Below are 23,481 nucleotides of genomic sequence, written 5' to 3' on the forward strand. Positions count from 1 at the left end.
TGCAAAATAGTTTGTGTATGTATTGTTTTAAACATTACAGTTATGAAGAAGGCAAAGAAAAATGGTAGTTAGCATGCCAGGTGAAGTAGGCCAAGACTAGAAGAGCCATAATAACCATAATAACCAAAGCAAGTTAAGGCAGTAGGTAGGCACATGATTTTAGTGCCCAAATAATATTGCTGTCTCATCCTCTTCTGCCTCTGTTCTCCTCTTACCGTATTATAAGACATTCCCAGAAAAGTCACGCATGTAGGTCTGCATACGGTGTCAACTGCAAATATCAAACCAGGTAGTGAGTGCAGTGTACATAGTTCTTTGATAAATAAGGAAGGACAAGAATTGACTTAAGTTTTGTCCCTTGGATGAATGTAGTGATTCCAATTTGGAAAAGGTGGAGAAAGGCTTATGAAATTTTATTTTGAAGTGGTGGTACATTAGATGAAAATATTCAGTAGAAAGTTAGTCATAAAGGAAAAAATGTGAGCTGCTGATAGAAATAATAATTGAAGCTATTAAAATGACCAGGCTCTCCTAGGGAAAGAGAGAGTAGCTAAAGAGAACAGCGTAAACCTAATTTAAAAATAGTAGAAGGATAAAGGGCCAGCAAATGAAGTGGCAGGACAAATAATGTAATGTTTTGGAAGTAATGCCAAGTTTCAAAAAGTAGGGCATGATCAGTGATGTTGAATGCGGGAAAGGCTAAAATAAGGTTTTCATATCTGATGAGACAGTGATTATTAGTGATTATTTATAATATGCAGTTTGAGGATTGTGTACAGGATATCAGGGTAACAATAAGTTTTGAAGAAAATTCTCTGGTAGCCAAAGGAGAGAAGCAGTGCACTGATATAATAGTCATAGATCATTTAAAGAAGCTAGACGGTGGAAATGAATAGAAATAAGGGAATAAATTAGAGAAGACTGAAGAGCCAAGCAAAGATTTTTTTTATCCAAGGGAACAGAGACCAATTAATGAAAGATTAGAAAAACTAAGCAATATTAAGTCTAAAGAACAATATCCTTAGATTTTGGAAAGTAATCGGATGGTTGTTTTTTAAAATCTACTCCTCTGAACTCCTCTAGAACTGCTACGAAGTGCCAAAGGAGTATAAAAGATTATTGTATCATTATTTTTTCTGTGTATAATGAGATAAATCATAAATCTTGAGAATTTAGCTCTCTTAAAATTTTTTAGTACTTAACCCCAAATAGAGAAGGTATGTAATAAATGGAGGATGGTCACAATGAGATGAAAAAAATAGCTTCTGGGGATTTTTAGCCTTTGAAACTAAAAGCAAAAGATAAAAAGATATTATAGAGGTAAAAATACTCTGAGGTTAAAATAAGGAAATAGACTAATGTTCATACTAATGTAACAATAATCAACAATAATGATATAAATAGTTTATCTTTAAGGTGACAGTATATTATGGCTGCGTGTATTGAGAAAATGTAGATGGGAGCGTTGTGGTGTCTTATCATTTACAGTGCAGCCCATAATTCACAAACCTTAGACTTTTTGTGTTTTACAGTCTGTTGCCAGAATCGGCCAAACTGGAACAAAGTCTGTCTTCTCACAGAGTGGAAATAGCCGAGAGGTAACTCCAATTCTTGCACAAACACAAAGTTCTGGTCCACAAACAAGGTATTTATCACTGTAATTATTCAACTTTTCTTGCCATAAAACTTGATTCTTTATATTTCTTCAATTTAGGCAGATAGTGACTCTCATGGATTCTAGAATAACTACTGTAAATTTTGAATATGTAAAATTTGAAACCTCTCACAACACTAGTGTAATTTTGAGTTGAGTTTTGCAATGCACAGAAGACAATGCTTAACTAAAGCAGCGTTTTAGTCTACTCTGATTGCCTCATGGATTTGTAATTTTCTTTTTTTTTTTTTTTTTTGAGACAGAGTCTCGCTCTGTCGCCCAGGCTGGAGTGCAGTGGCCAGATCTCAGCTCACTGTAAGCTCTGCCTCCCGGGTTCCCGCCATTCTCCTGCCTCAGCCTCCCGAGTAGCTGGGACTACAGGCGCCCGCCACCTCGCCCGGCTAGTTTTTTGTATTTTTTTAGTAGAGACGGGGTTTCACCGTGTTAACCAGGATGGTCTCGATCTCCTGACCTCGTGATCCCCCCGTCTCGGCCTCCCAAAGTGCTGGGATTACAGGCTTGAGCCACCGCGCCCGGCCTGTAATTTTCTTATGCATATGACCCTCTCTATAGTTTAGATACAGATAGGTTTCATACTCCCGTTCCCACATTACGCATGTCTATAAACAGATTATAAAAATAACAGACAAATAAACCTTTAAATAATAAATCCGTTTCCACACAGAAATGGTGTGAGATAGGATTTTCTTTTCCTTATTCAAGGACTCAGTAGATTATAGCTAACATTTTAAAAGAAAGATACAATTTTCTTTCTCCTTTCTAAAATTGTGAACATGTACCTAAATTTTAAAACAGACACAGGTTTGCATATGCCTCCTTGACTATCTAAAAGACCCCTATGTTCCTGTAATGCTCCCAGAGTGGTAAGTCTAATTCCCTTGAGTGCCGGCTTGCAGTGATTGCCTGAGACTCTGTCGTGAGAAGGAACTTGAAGCCTCCTGCAAAACAACATTATATGTAAAAATAATTTCTGATTTGTACATTTCACGTAGAGTCAAACAAATAGACTAACACTAATAAACATCAGCTATTTATTTATTTATTTATTTATTTATTTTCGGAGATGGAGTTTCACTCTTGTTGCCCAGGCTGGAGTGCAATGGTGTGATCTTGGCCCACCACAACCTCCGCCTCCCGGGTTCAAGCGATTCTCCTGCCTCAGCCTCCTGAGTAGCTGGGATTACAAGCATGCGTCACCACACCCAGCTAATTTTGTATTTTTAGTAAAGACAGGGTTTCTCCATGTTGGTCAGGCTGGTCTCAAACTCCCAACTCAGGTGATCCCCCCGCCTCAGCCTCCCAAAGTGCTGGGATTACAGACATGAGCCACCACGCCTGACCAACATCCACTCTTAATAATTTTGTATTCTTTGTATTGTTGATTCCATTTTATCTCCTTAATTGCCTATATTAGTTTTCTAGGGCTGCCATAATAAAGTACCACAACTTAGTGTCTTAAAACAACAGATACTTATTATCTTACAGTTGTAAAGCCATAAGTCTAAAGTCAAGGTGTTGGCAGAGTTGTACCCCTTCCAAAATCTCTAGACAAGGATTTTCCTTGCCTCGTCCAGCTTCTGATAACCCCAGGTGTTCTTTAGTATGTGACAGTATAACTCAGTATCTACCTCTGTCTTCACATGGTCATCTTACATGTGTGTTTCTCTATGTAAATTTCCCTCTTCTTGTAAAGACAACAGTTATATTGGATTAGGGTCAACCCAGATATCCACAGCTTAACTCAATGACATCTGCAAAAACCAGATTTCCAAATAAAATCACATTGACATGTACTGGGGCTTAGGGCTTCAACATATCTTTTGGGGAGGTACAATTCAATATCGCCCTTATTAGCAATTGCTCTTTATTTTGCCATTTTAGAGGTTGTTTGGAGTTTGTAGTATACATTTTAACTTATCAAGGTTTTCCTTCAAGTAATAGACCATTTCACGTATAGTATAGAATCTTAAAATAGTATTCTTTCATGCTCCTCTCTTAGTCTTTATGAGAGGGATAGTTGTAATATATTTAATTTCTGTGTATGTTATAAACCCCCAGTGCCTTATTGTGGTTGTGGTTTCTGCCTTAAACAGTCAGTTATCTTTTATAGAGTTTTTTTTGTTTTGTTTTTGTTTTTTAGACGGAGTTTCGCTCTGTCACCCAGGCTGTAGCACAATGGTGCAATCTTGGCTCACTGCAACCTCCACCCCCCCGGTTCAAGCAACTCTACTGCCTCAGCCTCCCATGTAGCTGGGATTACAGGCATGTGCCACCATGCCCAGCTAATTTTGTATTTTTAGTAGAGACAAGGTTTCACCATATTGGCCAGGCTGGCCTCGAACTCCTGACCTCAAGTGATCCACCCGCCTCGGCCTCCCAAAGTACTGAGATTACAGGTGTGAGCCACCACGCCCGGCTGAAATTTTTTTAAATGAGAAAAAGAAGTCTATTTTATATTTACAAACATAACTAATATTTCTGGTGCCCTTTACTTCTATAGATCCAGATTTCGATCTGAAACCATTTTCCTTCATGTTGAAGGACTTCTTTTTAACATTTCTTTTTTTTTTTTTTTTTTTTTTTTTTTTTTTTTTTTTTAAGATGGAGTCTCACTCTGTCACCAGGCTGGAGTGCAGTGGCGCAGTCTCAGCTCACTGCAACTTCTGCCTCCTGGATTAAAGCGATTCTCCTGCCTCAGCCTCCCAAGTAGCTGGGACTACAGGTGCACGCCATCATGCCCAGCTAATTTTTGTATTTTTAGTAGAGACAAGGTTTCACCATGTTGGCCAGGATGGTCCTGATCTCTTGACCTCGTGATCCTCCTGCGTTGGCCTCCCCAAGTGCTGGAATTTACAGTCATGAGCCATTGCACCTGGCCTTTTTACCATTTCTTATAGTACGAGTCAGCCGGTAATGAATTTCTTCAGCTTTTGTGGATAAGAAAAAAAGTTCTGATTTCATCTTTGTTTTTGAACAATATTTTTACCAGGTAAGAGTTACTTTTTTTTTTTTGAAACAGAGTCTTGCTTGTTGCCTCGGCTGGAGTTCTGTGGCGCAATCTTGGCTCACTGCAACCTCTGCTCACTGAGTTCAAGCGATTCTCCTGCCATGGCCTCCCGAATAGCTGGGATTACAGGCATGCACTATCATGCTCAGCTAATTTTTGTATTTTTAGTAGAGATCAGGTTTCACCATGTTGGCCAGGCTAGTCTTGAATTCCTGACCTCAGGTGATCCACCCATCTCGGCCTCCCAAAGTGCTGAAATTACAGGCGTCAGCTGCCACACCTGGCCAAGAATTTCTAATTGACGATTTTTTTAGGGATGTTACTTTACTGGTTTTTTGGCTTATATTGTTTCTGACAAGAAATCTGCTGTCAATCTCATTTTTGTTCCTCTATATGTAGTAATAAGTCTTTTCTCTGTTTCAAGGTGGTTTTTTTTTGTTTTTTTTTTTTTTTGAGACGAAGTCTTGCTCTATCGCCCAGGCTAGAGTGCAGTGGCCAGATCTCAGCTCACTGCAAGCTCCGCCTCCTGGGTTCACGCCATTCTCCTGCCTCAGCCTCCCGAGTAGCTAGGACCACAGGTGCCCGCCACCTCGCCCGGCTAGCTTTTTGTATTTTTTTTTTTTAGTAGAGACGGGGTTTCACCGTGTTAGCCAGGATGGTCTCGATCTCCTGACCTCGTGATCCACCCGTCTCGGCCTCCCAAAGTGCTGGAATAACAGGCTTGAGCCACCGCGCCTGGCCTCAAGGTTTTGTTTTTAATCGCTGATTTTAAGCAATTTGATTATGATGTGCTCTAGTGTAGTTTTCTTGTTTCTCGGCCTTTGGATTCATTGAGCTTCTTAGATCTGTGGGTTTATAGTTTTCATAACAGTTGGCTAAATTGGGGGCATTATTTCTTCAAATATTATGTCCATGTCTTACCTCTCCCTCTGGGACTCCAAGTACTTGTATATTAGATTGCTTGAAGTTGTCCCACAGCTCACTAATACTCTCTTCATTTTTGTTTCCAGTCTTTCTCTCCGTGTTTCATTTTGGATAGTGTTTATTGCTGTGTCTTCAAATTAATCTTTCTTCAGCAGTGTCAGACCTGTTGTTAACCACATCCAATGTTGTTGGGTTTTTTGTTTTTGTTTTTGTTTCAGACATTCTTCTTTCATCTCTAGATTGATTTGGTTTTCTTTTTTCTTTGAGAAGAAGTCTTGCTCTGTTGCCCAGGCTGGAGTGCAATGGCATACATAGTCTGGCTCACTGCACCCTCTGCCTCCTGGATTCAAGCGATTCTCCTGCCTCAGCCTCCTGAGTAGCTGGGATTACAGGCAGGTGCCACCATGCCCTGCTAATTTTTGTATTTTTAGTAGAGACGAGGTTTCACCATGTTGGTCAGGCTGATCTCAAACTCCTGACATCGTGATACACCCACCTTAGCCTCCCAAAGTGCTGGGATTACAGGTGTGAGCCACCGCGCCCAGCCTTTTTTTTTTTTTTTTGAGACAGGGTCTCACTGTCACCCAGGCTGGAGTGCAGTGACACTACTATGGCTCACTGTAGCCTCAAACTCCTTGGCTCAAGTGATTCTCTTGCGTTAGCCTCCTGAGTAGCTGGGACTACAGGTACATGCCACCACATGTGGCTAATTATTTTTATTTTTACTTTTTTGTAGAGACAAAGATAAGCTCTCTATGAGACAAGGTCTTGCTGTGCTGTCCAGGCTGATCTTGACCTCCTGGCCTGAAACAGTCCTGGCTTGGCCTCCCAAAGTGCTGGGCTGACAGGCATGAGCCACCTCATCCAGCCTCCTCTATGTTTTTGAACGTATAGGATATATTTGTATTTTTTTAATGTTTTTGTCTACTAATTCTGTTACTTTGTTATTTCTAAGTGTTTCTTACATTACTTTTCCTCTTCATTGTAGATTTTATTTTCCTGCTACTTTGTATGCCTAGTATTTTTTAATTGGATGTCAGTTATTATAAATTTTACTTTTTTTCTTTGAGACGGGGTCTTTTACTCTGACGCCCAGGCTAGTGTACAGTGGTGTGATCATAGCTTAGTGCAGCCTCAAACCCCTGGGCCCAAGAGGTCCTCCCACTTCTGCTTTCCGAGTAGCTGGTACTATAGGCACATGCCACATGTGGCTAATTTTTTTTTAGTTTTGCAGAGGTGGGATTTTGCTGTGTTGCTCAGGCTGTTCTCAAACTCCTGGCCTCAAGCATTCCTCCCACCTCAGCCACCCGAGTTGTTGGGATTGCAGGTGTGAGCCACCGTGCCTGGCTATAAGTTTTACATTGTTGATTACTGGATATTTTTGCATTCCTTTAGGTATTTTAAAGTTTTACTCTGAGATGCAGTAAAGTTGCTTGGAAACAGCTTGATCCCTTCAGGTCTTACCTTTTAAACTTTGTTCAGACAAAAGTAGCCTTAGTCTGGACTAACCTTGTCCAACCATTGAGGAAGTGCCCTTTGAGTACTCTCCTCAAAAACCTGTTTAGTATGAGTTTCTTCACTCTGCCTATTGAAAGTATGAGCTATTCTCAGCTTGGAGTGAGATCCAGTAATTATTCTGTCTACTTCTTTTCAGTTACTTCCCCCAGCTTTGGGTAGTTTCTTCACTATAGTACTATAATATAATTCTGATGCTAACTACCCAGACTTAGCACAGACACCACAGGTTAAGATCACTGACCCCAACAAGAACTGTCTGAACTGCCGAGTTGCAGGTTCTGGGTTCCCCAGGCCGCCCACATTTCTGACCAACTGGTTACCAATTTAAGAATTCCTACTACCCTCTTACATTCAGTAATTTGCTAGAGCACCTCACAGAGTCCAGGGAAGTGCTATACTTAGGATTACAGTTTTATTATAGATGACACAATTAGGAGATCCGTAGGATTAGATATGGGAGGGTCTTGATACAGAGCTTTCATGTCTTCTTTGTGGACTTGCCCTCCCAGTACATCAGTATGTTTACAAACCAAGAATTTTAGCCAAGTTTTGGTGTTCAAAATTTGTATTAGGGTTTTTACATTATGTAGGCATGATTGATGGAATCATTGGCCACATGATTGAACTCAATTTCCTTCCCGGACAAGGTCAGGCTGGTGTTGCTGGCTCAAAGCCCCAGCCCTCTAATCACATAGTTGACTTTTTCTTTTTTGAGACAGAGTTTCACTCTTGTCGCCCAGGCTGGAATGCAGAGGCACGATCTTGGCTCACTGCAACCTCCACCTCCCGGTTTCAAGTGATTCTCCTGCCTCAGCCTCCTGAGTGACTGGGATTACAGGCCCCCGCCATCATGCCCAGCTAATTTTTGTATTTTTGGTAGAGACGGGGTTTCACCATGTTGGCCAGGATGATCTCGATCTCTTGACCTCATGATCCGCCTGCCTCGGCCTGCCAAAATGCTGGGATTACATGTGGGAGCCACAGTGCCGGCCGGCCAGCCCCCGTCCAGAAACTACCTAGGAGTTACTTCATTAGCATAAATTCAGGCAGGGTCCCAGGAGCTCGCAATGAATAACAAAGACTTCCCTGTCACTTGAGGAATTCCAAGAACTTAGTAGATCTCAGGAGCCTGGGGCGTGGACCAGACAGATTCTTTATTATATAACACTCAAACACCTACACTGAGCAGTTTCAACTGAAGAGTCCAGGGAAGCCCTCTGCAGATCTTTGTAGGTCCCCTCTTTGTAGCCCGTTCTTCTCTCTGGTGCTCTGCCTTCAAATTCTGGCTGCTTTGACTTTTCTCAAATCCTCAACATTTTCTTTTCAACACACTGGGACCACTGAGCTCTATTTGCATTCTTTTTTCCTGCACGGTGGCCCTAGAGCTGTCCTCAGAAATGTTTTGCCTATTGTCCAGTGTCTGAAAACCATTGTTCCATATATTTGGTTCAGTTTGTAGTTTTCTGAAATGGGAGAATAAATGTATTCCATATTACTCTGTCATGACTGGCAGAAATCTGTTCTTTCTATTTAGAAAGTTCTTTTAGAGATTGTTAGAATGGCGTAGTACTTTTAGCTAAGTCATCCAAAAAAGGTTGTGTGTCATTTGCTCCACATAAAGTGAAGTCTGATTTTGAACTTTGGAAGCCTTTCATTATCAAACTCCTAGCTTATCAGATGCAGATTAAAAGGATTCGTGTGTGTGTGAGACATAGACACACATGCATATATAGAGGTATGTATACATATTACATATGTACATATCGTAAAAGATGAAAATATATATCTCTTTTTATTTTCTGAAATTCTTTGACCCAGACTCAGGTAGCTAGTAGGATTTCCCATAAATTATAAAGTTTAGATACTTTAGTCCATAAGTTTACCCACAGTCAATTCTCGATTGTTTCAGATTTTAGGTTTGCTTGCTCCTAGGATTGAAATTCTCATATCTCAGGGTTTGCCTTTAAAGTGAAAATGTACAGAGGCTCCTTTTGCTTTAGACAGAATAAACCTTTGATGTAGTTGTTTGAATTTACAGGGAGATGACTTCTCAAATATCATTTTTTGTAGTGGTATTTGTTGACAGATACCCCACAATTAGACTGTTTGCCCAACTGTCTTTTCTTTTTTCTCTAATTTGTTGTAGTTGCAAATGAAGGGTAAAAATAATTGAGTTATAGATGTGCTTATCATTTATTGATCCAGAATTTTATGAGGATTATTTTTAGTTCAAATTAACAATTTCAGAGAGAGTGAAGATCTGTGCTGTAATCTTTACTATTTTGTAGTAACGAGTCATTTTATTTTTATTTATTTTTTATATGAAGGAAAGTTTATTAAGGAGTACTGACTTATCATAAGCTGAAGTCCCACAAGAGGCCGTCTGCAAGCTGAGAAGCAGGAAAGCCAGTCTGAGTTCCTCATTTTTAAATACTGTGTTTTCATAGAGAAACCACGAAAAGAACTGATCAAATTCATCAACTTTAGAGTACTTACATAATTAATGTGTATTTTTTAAATATACCTGAATTGAAACAACGGTTAATGGTCGTAAATCAAGTAAAATATTAATGTCTTCCTTTATAATTTTTTTTTAGTACAACACCTCAGGTATTGAGCCCCACAATTGCATCTCCCCCAAACGCACTGCCTCGAAGAAGTTCACGACTCTTTACTAGTGACAGCTCCACAACCAAGGTAATTTAAAGATTTCTGTATGTCACGTTTACTTAATGCTTCCCCTGCTGAAATTTCTGTTCATTGATGACTCCATTCCTAAAAAGTTAATAAAGAGACTATTTCAAGTTTAAGAATGTTTTAAGTTAGAGGGACATCTATAATTTTTGTGAAGTTAATTAGTCCTTTGGTAAATATTATATAATATTCTTTTTCAATTAAAAAATTTTTTTTCTCAAGTTAAAAATGACAGGAATAATCTTGAAATGGCAAAATTATAGTAGTGGACAACAGATCAGTGGTTATTAAGAGTTAAGCCTCTAGGAAGGATGTTACTATTAAATCAGGGCACAAAAGAATTTTGTTGTGGTGGTACAACTGTGCTGTATCCTGATTGTGGTGGTTGATTACACAGATCCATTCACATGATAAAATTTTATAGAACTATGCACACAAACACACGGTTTTATGTAAAAACTGATGAAATCCATATAAGGTCTTTAGTTGATAGTATTGTACTAATTTCAGTTTCCTGGATATGATGATATACTATGGTTATGTCAGATGTTATTATTTGCGGAAGAGTGAGTCTAAAATTATTTGAAAATAAAAGTTAAAAAAAACTGGAGACCTGGCAGATGCAGTGGCTCATGCCTGTATTCTTATCACTGTGGGAGACCAAAGTGGGCCGATCACTTGAGGTTAGGACTTCGAGACCAGCCTGGTTAACATAGCAAGACCCCATCTCTAAAAAAAAAAAATGAGCTGGGATGGTGGTACTCTTTGATCCCAGCTGCTTGGGAGGCTGTGGTGGGAGGATCACTTGAGTCTGGGGAAGTCAAGGCTGTGGTGAGCTCTGATTACATCATTACACTCCAGCCTGGGCAACAGAATAAGACCCTGTCTCAAAAAACAAAACAAAGGCCAGGTGTGGTGGCTTATGCCTATAATCCCAGTTACTCGGGAGGCTGAAGCAGTAAAATCACTTGAACCCGGGAGGCAGAGGTTGGGTTGCAGTGAGCCAAGAATTACATCTACTTATTTTCTTACTTTTAAATAATAAATGAGAGTTTGATATACTTTCACAAGAGGGCTACACTTAATGCTGACACACCTTAATCACTATCAGTTAATGTAATTTATGTTCAGAATTACTGTGTTTAAAATTAAATGACTTTGAAGACCTTTGTTTTTATAAACTCTTCTGAAAAAAATATAGAATTAATCAAGATTGTACATTTATTTTATATCTAATACTGGAGAAAGGGCTGAGGAGAATTCTAAAATACATGAGTATAACAAGTGTGAAATTTCCCCCCTTTTACAGGAGAATAGCAAAAAATTAAAAATGAAGTTTCCACCTAAAATCCCAAACAGAAAAACAAAAAGTAAAACTAACAAAGGAGGAATAACTCAACCTAACATAAATGATAGCCTGGAAATTACAAAATTAGACTCTTCCATCATTTCAGAAGGGAAAATATCCACAATCACACCTCAGATTCAGGCTTTTAATCTACAAAAAGCAGCAGCAGGTCTGTTTTAAATGCTTAATATTATCTTTATATTTTATTATGTACTTATTTTAAGTAAATTTCTTTATGTTCATTACAGTACCTTCATTGTTTTCTATATAGATGTTAGAATTTTTAATAGATTAGTTTGTAATTACCTTTTCTAGAGAACCAAACTGTTTTATTGCATTTTTTCCTTTGTTTACTATATTATTTTCTCCTAGAAGGTTTGATGAGCCTTCTTCGTGAAATGGGGAAAGGTTATTTAGCTTTGTGTTCATACAACTGCAAAGAAGCTATAAATATTTTGAGCCATCTACCTTCTCACCACTACAATACTGGTTGGGTACTGTGCCAGATTGGAAGGGCCTATTTTGAACTTTCAGAGTACATGCAAGTAAGTATAGAAAATGGTTATATGTGCCTTTCTAGGGATAATTTCAATTTCATTAAAATAAATTCCCATGCTTGAGAAGGCTAGATCTAAAAGATCAGTATTTATTATATAATGTCTATATATTTATTTTGTCAGTATTTATAATGTATAGATACAGTTCTTTCTTGTGTTACTTGTGTTAAGGAGTAATTTAAATTCTTTGCAACTTCTCGGAATAGGTTTGTCATCTAGACATTCTTACGTAGAAGTAGACTGTATCCTATTCAGTTGTATCTGAAAATACATATTTACCATGTAATAGGATTTATATTTTTTCTACAATATACAGAGTTAATTACTGGGATGAATTTTTGACATTAAATATGTTTTATAAACTTGAAGAATGCTATGAAGAAAATTGTGTTTGAGGACACAATGTCCTTATTACAAGGCTTTTACTCTTTGGATTTTAATTAAATTTGTTGCTTAAGTTATCTGTCTATACCAGAAAAGGAGAGAATGATTAACCTAAAGTCAAAGAAAATTCTAATTCCCAATTTAAATTACCCCTCAGTTCTTCCCAAAGCATTTTCTCCACCCCCAACTTAAAAAAAGAAACCTTTTAGAAACCTATATATTAATAAAATATTTCTAATATGGATTAAAGTTCATATGATTCGTTTTTTGCTTAATTTGCTTTCAGTTCATTTATTCAGTATATATTTCTGTGCGTAAGATATCCTGGACTCTCTTCTAGACTCTGTATTACAGCTAGTCAGACAATTTCTTGCCTCTGTGGAGCTTCCATTCTAGCAACAGACAAATTGTAAGCCAATAAATGTATAAGAACAAGTAGCAATAAGTCATGAAGAAAAATGAAGCATGGTGAGGAAACTGGGGGACAATGAAATGTGGTGTTTTTGTTTTGCTTTGTTTTTGTTTTTATGCCCTCAGAGGGAAGGTTACTCTTCCCTTCATGATCCATGCAAAGATCTAGAGGAAAGGTGTTCTTTGCCACAGAGAATACATACAGAGGATACCTATTCATATAACTTAATTTTGAATAGTACAGAAAAGAGAGCTGAAGACAGAAAGTCTTATTCATTACTAGAAAACCCTATGGTCCTTTATTGGTATGTAGCATATACACAGACAGACAAGAGCTGTGTTTGGAAAAGCCCTTTAAAAAATTATTTCTAATTTATTGTTTCACAGCTACTTTAACATAAATGAATTTTATTGTTTCCCCTAGTTACAGTGGTGACCTAAATATTTAACTAAAGAAAGCCTGTGTTTCAACTTAATTTCATGAGTTTTTTCCCATTTTTCTTTTTGTCAATGCCATAATCATTTTTCAAAGGAAGCAACAGATTCTGAAAACTTTGAAACCGTATATTTGGCTGATAGGTCTTTTATCTTGTTACCATGCCTACATGAAAATCTTGGCCAGAGGTGATGGCTCAGGCCTATAATACCAGCACTTTGGGTGGCCAAGGAAGGGGGATCACTTGAGCTCAGGAATTGGAGACCAGCCTGGCCAATATAGTGAGACCCTGTCTCTACAAAAAATGAAAAAATTAGCTGGGTGTGGTAGCACTTACCTGTGGTCCCAGCTACTTGGGAGGCTGAAGTGGGAGGATCACTTGAGCCCTGCAGGTCAAGGCTGCACAGTTACCTTTACAACTTTTAAGAGATTGCAAGGAAGTTACAAATCAATAAGCTATTCTCAGATATCATATGGCCACTTCTTGGCATTAAGCACTCAGTTTTAAAATGCTCTTATTTTCTGTCATATTCATTTCATTAAGAACAGTCCAGATATTCCTTATTCTAAACTAAACTGTGAGAATTTATTTTCCTTTCTTTTTTTTTAGTACCTAGACCTTTTCTGGCAGCTGAGAATTTTGAACTTGGTAAATTGATAAACTAGGAAACTGATTTTATATAACCTAAATCCTCAAACTTTAGAGGCAGAGAAACACAGTTCTGGGAGCTGTGAATGTGATGAGGAAAAAAAATGATCAGGCAGCTGAGGAGAGACCCTGAAGTCAAGAGAGTGCTGCAAAGGAAAGGGTAATTAATAGGTAGGGCCTATAATTCCTAGCAGACACAATATTGGTGTGTGTATTCAGGCCTCAATAGGATTGATAACCATAGGATTGATAGCCATCTTAACCTGTTTTTTCCCTCTAAATTTTCTAGCACAACCTCTCAATAAAAAATAGTTCAAAAAAAATCACTTGGAAATGTGGTTTTTGAGAAGGAAATGTTGACTTTTCTTTTGAATTGTAGCTTTGTATAGATTTCTCTTCTGTCTTTTTGGTAGAAACTCAAATTTCCCTTTCAAAGTTCATGTTTTTACCATGACTTGTGTATAAATACTAGGTTGACTGTCAATATGGTTACATCAGTATTTGACCTGCCATAGTAGATTGCTCAATTTGTCCTTGTGTTAATACTCATTCACATAAAAACCACAATACAAGGCAGCATTTAGATCCTGTGAAGATAATGACAAGGGCTTTCCCTGTGTATATATATATAAATTGTATCAACTTATTTTCTCTTACTATTTTTTTTTTATTTCAGGCTGAAAGAATATTCTCAGAGGTTAGAAGGATTGAGAATTACAGAGTTGAAGGCATGGAAATCTACTCTACAACACTTTGGCATCTTCAAAAAGATGTTGCTCTTTCAGTTCTGTCAAAAGACTTAACAGACATGGATAAAAATTCGCCAGAGGTATGTTAACCAAAATACTTTGCTTATATAGTTACCTTTTTGATCACCCTCAACAGATAGAGATGAACCAAACAATTCAAACACCATTCAGTGTCACCCACAAGTATTTCTTTTTTTTCTCTCTATCTAGTCAGGGACTCAGAGAGGAAGAGACAGTCCTAGAATGTGCGGTGCAGATTCACAAATAGAAAAATCACAAAGCAGATGTTTCATTCAGGATTTATCAAGATTTGACTACGTTAAGTTAGCTGTTGTCACCAAGATTAGAGTTCATCGAGCAGAAGTTACATAGATTGAAAAACTTAATAATTTTAAATTAAAATAAATTAGTATTGTCATTGTAAGACATAGGTGCAATTAATTTACATGCTCTAATCTTGTAAGATTGTATTTCATTGCATTTCAAAAATATTTAATAATACTTTTGTAACATATCTAAGCTTAGAATTAAATACAGTCAATTCTCATTATTTGCGGTAATTCTGTAGTCAACATGAACACCGAGTTAGTGCTACTGAACCAATGTTCCTAGGAGTGATGGAGGGTTTGAAACAGAGATAGATTGTGGATTATAATCTTGAACCCTAAAAACAACTCATCCTGGTAGATCCTATTTTCTTTACAAAAGAGAGAATGCTGCTGGGCGTGGTGGCTGACACCTATAATCCCAGCACTTCGGGAGGCTGAGGCAGGCGGACTCTTTGAGGTCAGGAGTTCCAAGACCAGCCTGGGCAACATGGCAAAACCCTTCTCCAGAAAAAATACAAAAATTAGCCAGGTGTGGTGGCTGGCGCCTGTGGTCCCAGCTGCTCGGGAGGCTGAGACAGGAGGATCAGTTGAGCCTAGGTGGCGGAGGTTGCATTGAGCCACGATCACACCACTGCCCTTCAGCCTGGGCAACAGAACAAGACCAGATCTCAAAAAAAAAAAAAAAGAGAGAGAGAGAGAGAATGAGGTTCAGAGGTGACTTGCCTGAAGCCACCCTACTTAAAAGTGCCAGCATTGGGATTCAAATTCTGTCCAGCTGTCACCAGAGCCAAAGCTTCTTGCACTACACTAAACTACCCCACAGAGTTTCTGTCCCCTGGTCATCTCTGCATGAGAGCTAAAACAAGAAGGTAGAGTCACATTGTTCAACCTCAAATGAGAACATACCTTTTGATGACCATGAAAGCACTACGAGTATCGATTTTGGTTTTATAAATAAATTTTGGCAATCAGACAAATTCACAAATATGGAATCTGTGAATAATTAGAATTGACTATCTACTGAAGCTCTATTTTTATCTTTCTGTTCTAAGTTGAGGCATGATTTTAGTCATAGATTTGGTTTTAGAAAAAAATAAAATTTTAATTCTGTTTGGTTTTTGTTCCCATTTTTTTAAGGCCTGGTGTGCTGCAGGGAACTGTTTCAGTCTGCAACGGGAACATGATATTGCAATTAAATTCTTCCAGAGAGCTATCCAAGTTGATCCAAATTATGCTTATGCCTATACTCTGTTAGGGCATGAGTTTGTCTTAACTGAAGAATTGGACAAAGCATTAGCTTGTTTTCGAAATGCTATCAGAGTCAATCCTAGACATTATAATGCATGGTAAGTGCTAATGAAGTGCAAAGACAAAGTCTTACTGATGGTGCTGGCACTCACTAATTTTTCTTTTTAGATAGCGCTTTATTGTCGTGAATTTGGTTACTAATACTTAGGGATGGGGCATACTGGTCAATAACTTCTCACTAAAATGTTTTCTTGTGAAATGTATGTCTTTATCAAACTCTTAAATTAACTAATGATAATAGAATACCAGATCCTTATACTCAACAGTTTCAGCCTTCTACCAAACTTTTGCAGATACTGTAGTTGTTTTTTGTTTGTTTGTTTGTTTAATTTTGTTACTTGATTTGTTACTCTTATAACACCAAAATGGTGATTGGGACAAAAAGTGCTTGGGAAATTGGAAAGGAATAGCATAATTCACTTATTGGATAATAGAAAAAAACATTGAAAACATTCACTAGTTGCTGCTTTCTGACAGTGTTCCAGTTTATTGAGTTACTATTAAGAACTTAGTGTACCCTTTTATTTAGCAGTGTCTCTATTTTACTTTTTTGTGCTTGTGTATAAGTAGACACATAGGAAATTACTACCTAGGTCATATTATTATCAGCTGAATAAGATATGAAAAAGTTTGGTCCTATTTCTGCCTCAACACCATACTTACTGTTGGCATTTATTGTATTTTTCTGGACTGACTGAATAGTTTAAATATCAAGAGAAAGTATAATTCTGAAGTCATAATTTTTGGTCTTTTTTTGTCATATATGGTTATCTTTGGAGTTAATTATAGCAGTTGAGTTTTATCATTCGATTTGCTTCTAAATCTGAAGCATTATATTACTAAAACATTTTTTGATTTGTGAATATGTTGTTTAATGGGTTATATCTCATTTTACAGTAGTAGTTACATTGCCTGAAAGATGACCAAAAAATAGTGCTAGCTTTTGCTGACCAATGTAACAATCAACTTGCCAATACTGCCTTCTCTTCCAATAGATACGTTCTCTGTAATATTTTAAGAACTCAGTTCTTAATAAGACTTGTGTTGTTTTTTATTTTTTCCCATGTCTGGTTGATCCTTGTGTTGTTTTTTTAAATGTGTATGGTCTGTTCAGCTGTTTTGCAGTAGTCACATTCTTAAAAAACTTAATCATATCAAAAATTGTGTTTAAAGGAGGATTATTCAGATTCGCAAGCTTTTACTGGGAGGAGTTTAAATGCTGACATATTTAGGTAACTCTAAATACTGAGCAACTTTATTCTAACTACAAAATAGCCTTTCTTTTGTTTTCACTTTCACTATCATTAGCATAGTGTTTAATACCTTTTCTTCATCTATAACACAATTATAATGATATATAAAGCCACTCAAAGCAGATATGTTGTGCTTTTTTCTTATTCATTTGGTGCTTATTCCCCTTCATCATCATCATCATCATCATCTAGTTATGGCCGTGAGAAGTCTCTGTAACATAAACCATCCACGCTATGTTCATTTGACATTTTGAAAATTCGGGAGAAATACCTGCGTATTAACCTAATACACTATTACATAGCCTTTAAAAATTGTAATGTCGAGGTCTATAAGTATAGGAGCATGCTTTTGATAACAGTAAGTGGGGGAGAAGGAAGCAAAACATGACACTATGTATGCTATAATTATAATAATATAAAACAGAATGTGGAGATAGCATTGTTAGGAGTTCAGCCTTTAGAATCATTAAGGAAGAACCTGGTTAGAATCTTTATTAGCTGTATAACTTTAAGGAAGTTATTTAACTTCTCTAAGTTTCAGTTTCCTTATTCGAAATAAGGATGATAATGGTACCTATGATTCCTCCAGGGATTAAATGAGATAATTTAGTAATGGTCTTGTCACACATGTAATAACTACTCAGTAAAAATTAGCTGTTAAATCTAGAATATGGCAGGTATGGTGGCTCATACCTGTAAGCCCAGCACTTTGGGAAGCTGAAGCGGGAAGATTACTTGAGACCATGAGTTCGAGACCAGCCTGGTCAACATAGCAAGACCCCTTCCCTAATAACAACAACAACAAAAAAAAAATTAAGGCTGGGCGTGGTGGCTCATGCTTTTAATCCCAGCACTTTGGGAGGCCGAGTCAGGTGAATCATGAGTTCAAGAGATCAAGACCATCCTGGCCAACATGGTGAAACCCCGCCTCTACTAAAAATACAAAAATTAGCTGGGTGTGATGGTACATGCCTGTAGTTCCAGCTGCTCAGGAGGCTGAGGCAAGAGAACTGCTTGAACCTGGGAGGTAGAGGTTGCAGTGAGCCGAGATTGTGCCACTGCACTCCAGTATGGTGACAGAGTAAGACTCCATCTCAAAAAAAAAAAAAAAAAAAAAAAAGCAGTCAGACATGGTGGTGTATGCCTGTAGTCCTAACTACTCAGGAGGCTGAGATGGGAGGATTGCATGAGCCTAAGAGTTCAAGGTTACCTACAGTGAGCTATGATCACGCCATTGCACTCCAGCCTGGGCGACAGAGCAAGATGCTGAATTAAAAACAAAAAAAAAACTGTATGGGTTTAGGGGTGTGGTTTCTTTTTTCCTTATTATCATAGTTTGATTTGATTTGATTTGATTGTTTTTGCTTGTAAAAGTGACTCTTTAAACTGTTTTAATGGTCTGGGCATGGTGGTTCATGCCTGTAATCCTAGCGTTTGGGAGGTCAAGGTGAGAGGGCTGTTTGAGGCTGACTTTGAAACCAGCCTGGTCAACATAGTGAGACCTTGTCTCCACAAAAAATTAAAAATATGTTAATATAAGAAGGCTGGGGGCGGTAACTCACACCTGTAATCCCAGCACTTTGGTAGGCTGGGACAAGTAGATCACTTAAGGCCAGGAGTTTAAGACCAGTCTGGCCAACATGGTGAAACCTGGTGTCTACTAAAAATACAAGAAAATTAGCTGGGCATGGTGACACATGCCTGTAATCCCAGCTACTTGGGAGCCTGAGGCACGAAAATCACTTGAACCCAGGAGGCAGAGGTTGCAGTGAACTGAGATTGCACCACTGCCCTCCAACCTGGGTGACAAAGCAAGACTGTCTCAAAAAAGAAAAAATATAGGCCAGGCATGGTGGCTCACACCTGTAATCCCAACAGTTTGGGAGGCCGAGGCCGAGGTGGGCGGATCACCTGAGGTCAGGAGTTCGAGACCAGCCTGACGAACATGGAGAAACCCTGTCTTTACTAAAAATACAAAATTAGCTGGGTGTGGTGGAGCATGCCTGTAATCCCAGCTACTCGGAAAGCTGAGGCAGGAGAAATGCTTGAACCTGGGAGGCGGAGGTTGTATTGAACCGAGATCCGCGTCATTGTACTCCAGCCTGGGCAACAAGAGCGAAACTCCATCTGAAAAAAATAAAAATTAAAAAAAAACAGCTTGTCGCCATGGCTCACGCTTATAATCCCAGAACTTTGAGAGGCCAAGGCCGGCGCATCACCTAAGGTCAGGAGTTCAAGACCAGCCTGACCAACATGGAGAAACCCCATCTCTGCTAAAAATACAAAATTAGCCGGGCGTGGTGGTGCATGCCTGTAATCCCAGCCACTCGGGAGGCTGAGGCAGGAGAATCGCTTGAACCCTTGAACCTGTGAGTGGAGGTTGTGGTGAGCCGAGATTGCGCCATTATGCTCCAGCCTGGGCAACAAGAGCGAAACTCTGTCTCAAAATATATATATATAACAATATTATATGTGTGTGTGTGTGTTTGGGGGTGTGTGTGTGTATGTATATATATATGCGTGCCTGGGCAACATGGCAAAACCCCATCTCTACAAAAAATTAAAAAATTAGCTGTGCCTAATGGCGTGCACCTGTAGTTCCAGCTACTCAGGATGCTGAGGTGGGAGGATTGATCACTTAAGCCTGGGAGGTCGAGGCTGCAGTGAGCTGTTATTGAGCCACTGCACTCCAGCCTGGGCAACAGAGTGAGACGCTGTCTTTAAAATATAATAATAATAAACTGCTTTAATGGCTAGGCATTGTGGTTCATGCCTGTAGTCTCAGCTACTCTGGAGGCTAAGGCTGGAGGATTCCTTGAACCCCGAAGTTCAAGGATGCAGTGAGCTATAATTGGCCCACTTCACTCCAGCCTGGGTGACAGAGTGAGACCCCAATTCAAAAAAAAATTTTTTTTAATTAAAAATAAGTAAATAAAATGCTTTAATGATTTTTATCATAACTGGTATTTTTTGCCTCCTCTCTAAGACCACCAGTATTGTTCCACTGGTTTATTAAAATGCCAGATTCTATACTTGTTCTTTTACTAATTGAACTAAATTAGCAACCTAAACTTTATATTTTTAAAAATTATACTTTGTTTTATACTTTCAGGTATGGTTTAGGAATGATTTATTACAAGCAAGAAAAATTCAGCCTTGCAGAAATGCATTTCCAAAAAGCACTTGATATCAACCCTCAAAGTTCAGTTTTACTTTGCCACATTGGAGTAGTAAGTAGCTTTCTAAACATTAATACTCTTATTAATCTCCCTTTTGAAATATGTTTGTTATTGATTTAATTGCTATGATAAAAATTGGTCCTTTTTTGTGTTGAAACAGTATTCTGGAGTCTATTACAACCAAAAATACTACCCATTTGGCTTAGCATTAAAAAAAAATCATAGAATTGCCCTTATACCTTGCACAAGTCACTTCATTGCTCTGAGCTTCTATTTTATGAATGTCATGCACTACTTGCTTACCTTATAGGGTTGTTCTGTGACTCAAGTAAGATGTCTCCTGGCCGAATGCAGTGGCTCATGCCTGTAATCCCAGCACTTTAGGAGGCCGAGGCAGGTGGATCACCTGAGGTCAGGAGTTGGGGACCAGCCTGGCAAACGTGGTGAAACCCCATCTTTACTAAAAATACGAAAATTAGCTAGATGTGGTGGCACATGCCTGTAGTCCCAGCTACTCGGGAAGCTGAGGCAGGAGAATTGCTTGAACCCAGAAGGAGGAGGTTGCCATGAGCTGAGATCGTGCCACTGCACAACAACCTGGAAACAAAGCAAGAATCTGTCCCCCAAAAAAGAGAGATACTTCCTATTTTTGAAAGCATGGGCTAATATTTAGCTCCTAAGTAGTTTTTTTGTTGTTTTTTGTTGTTGTTGTTTGTTTTTTGTTTTTTGTTTTTTTTTGAGATCTGTCACCCAGGCTGGAGTGCAGTGGCCCAATCTCGGCTCACTGCAAGCTCTGCCTCCCAGGTTCATGCCATTCTCCTGCCTCAGCGTCCCAAGTAGCTGGGACTACAGGCGCCCACCACCACGCTTGGCTAATTTTTTGTATTTTTAGTAGAGATGGGGTTTCACCACGTTAGCCAGGATGGTCTGGATCTCCTGACCTCATGATCCACCAGCCTCGGCCTCCCAACGTGCTGGGATTACAGGTGTGAGCCACTACGCCTGTCCTTAAGCAGGTAATATTTTAAGGCAAATGGTTCCCTGTGTTTTTTAAGCCTCTGAGTAACATAGGCATGTTGTTACTAATTAAAATTCTTATAAGGCAATATGCACAATCATTTTTATATTCATATATTTTAAATATATCTGGTAACAAATTGTACTTTGGCTGGGTACAGTGGCTCATACTTGTAATCCCAACACTTTGAGATGCCAAGGCAGGAGGACTGCTTGTGACCGGGAGTTGAAGACCAGCCGTTGAAGACCAGCCTGGACAACATAGCGAGACCCAATCTCTACAAAAAAATTTTAAAATGAGCCTGGCATGGTGGCACACACCTGTGGTCCTGGCTACTTGGGAGGCTGAAGCACAAGGATCACTTGAGCCTAGGAGTTCAAGGCTGCTATGAGCTAAGAAGGTGACATTGCACTCCAGCCTGGGCAACAGAATGAGACTCCATCTCTTAAAAGAAAATAAGTAAATTGTACTTTAATAGGAGAAAAGATGTGTACATTATGTTTGTTTGCTTTCTAAAATCTCATTTATTAGCTTCTGTATAAGTATGGTACCTTAAGTTCTTGTTCTCATCGTCTCATCCCTTTCCCCCTCTCCCTCCCCTCAGCTTCTCTCTTTTTTCCCCCTAGCAAGTTTAGCTTTTGTGGGAATGGTCATACAATGTCAGGAAATTATGTTAATTTGAAATGTCACTATCTTGTGGGGAGTAGAATTCTAATTCTCTTTTGACTATAATGAAATGGACCATGATGATAATTTTCTTAAAAATGGACATAGTTCAGCACCATAAGACAGGGCTAGAAAAAAAAGTTGACAATAACTTCTTTTACAGTTAGCTACTATGCAAAAAATGTAGAGATAATGTGTCTACTTAAAATTATCTTGTGTTGCATCACCTTATTTATTCAATTCAAAATTAAATATCTCTTGACACCTTTTGGTGAAGTTGAACACTTTTTTAAAAATAGGAATTCTTCGCAACTTATTGTAGAACAGGTTTTAAGTTTTTGAGTGGTTTATTTGAAGAAATTGTCAGGTAAGAGAGTAAGCTTTTCTCTTTAGGGAACTAGTATTTAGGGTCTCAATCCTGTGGGCAGAATATTTGGCCACCATTAGATCATTGCATAGATGAGTTCAGCAAGCGGAAGTTGGCACTACCTACTCTCACATTCTTATGACCATGATATTTGTTAAAGTTCTGCAGCCATACTCATACATTCATTCACCCCAGTTGTTTTTTTTGTTTTTTGTTTTTTTTGAGACGGAGTTTCACTCTTGTTGCCCAGGCTAGAGTATAGTGGCGCAATCTCAGCTTACTGCAACCTGCACCTCCCAGGTTCAAGTGATTCTCCTGCCTCAGCCTCCCGAGTAGCTGGGATTACAGGCGCCTGACACCACGCCCAGCTAATTTTTTGTATTTTCAGTAGAGATGGGGTTTCATCATCTTGTCCAGGCTGGTCTCGAACTCCTGACCTCAGGCGATCCACCAAAGTGCTGGGATTACAGGCGTGAGCCACTGGGCCCAGCCCACCCCACTTTATTTGTAACATATAATTTGTCTGAGGAGGAACATAGCAGAATATTAGTATATACATATGAATGAATAGTGAGGTTTGGTACTTTTTAAAATCTTTTAAATTTTAAGTTATTTAAAATAAATTATTTGCTTCCCAGTAGTAGAGATCAGTGATTTTCAATTATGTAAAGCATTAAAATAATTTTTCAAATAAATACCTAAAATATGAAAATCTGAGTGAAACAAGGTTTGTAAACAGGAGTTTTTTTAAACACAGTTTTGAGAAGTCTAATATTTGAAAGACTGCATAAACCTGATGAAATGTGAATATTATCTGGCTAAATAGTACAGATCTTTTTTTTGAATAGAACACCAAGGTTTTGCTTGCCTTTTAGACTTAAAGGTAACCAAATATCTGCTCTAAAGATAGACTATTGATTATCATCATAAATATGTACCAGAGGACCTAGATTTTTATCTCAGACCAAGTTATTTAAGATATCTAGACTTCAGTATTCTCATCTTTAGT

The 23,481-nt window shown here is 38.4% G+C and overlaps 1 protein-coding gene across 9 annotated transcripts in view; it reads left to right on the forward strand.

The window, feature by feature from the left end:
• The window catches only part of CDC27 (cell division cycle 27), a 67,161-nt gene that overhangs the window by 31,936 nt on the left and 11,744 nt on the right, over positions 1-23,481 (forward strand). For 4 of the 9 annotated variants that reach the window (XM_050765778.1, XM_050765780.1, XM_050765782.1 and 1 more), the window contains 7 exons: positions 1,533-1,645; positions 9,722-9,821; positions 11,128-11,335; positions 11,539-11,711; positions 14,280-14,432; positions 15,819-16,027; positions 20,355-20,472. In XM_050765778.1, the coding sequence (XP_050621735.1) occupies positions 1,533-1,645; positions 9,722-9,821; positions 11,128-11,335; positions 11,539-11,711; positions 14,280-14,432; positions 15,819-16,027; positions 20,355-20,472 (1,074 nt within the window). Of the gene's footprint in view, positions 1-1,514; positions 1,646-9,721; positions 9,822-11,127; positions 11,336-11,538; positions 11,712-14,279; positions 14,433-15,818; positions 16,028-20,354; positions 20,473-23,481 lie in introns of all 9 variants that reach the window. The other 5 variants (XM_050765776.1, XM_050765783.1, XM_050765779.1 and 2 more) reach the window with 3 other exon arrangements.

The sequence above is a fragment of the Macaca thibetana genome, chromosome 16 (assembly GCF_024542745.1).
Source record: "Macaca thibetana thibetana isolate TM-01 chromosome 16, ASM2454274v1, whole genome shotgun sequence".
NCBI classification, from domain to species: domain Eukaryota; kingdom Metazoa; phylum Chordata; class Mammalia; order Primates; family Cercopithecidae; genus Macaca; species Macaca thibetana.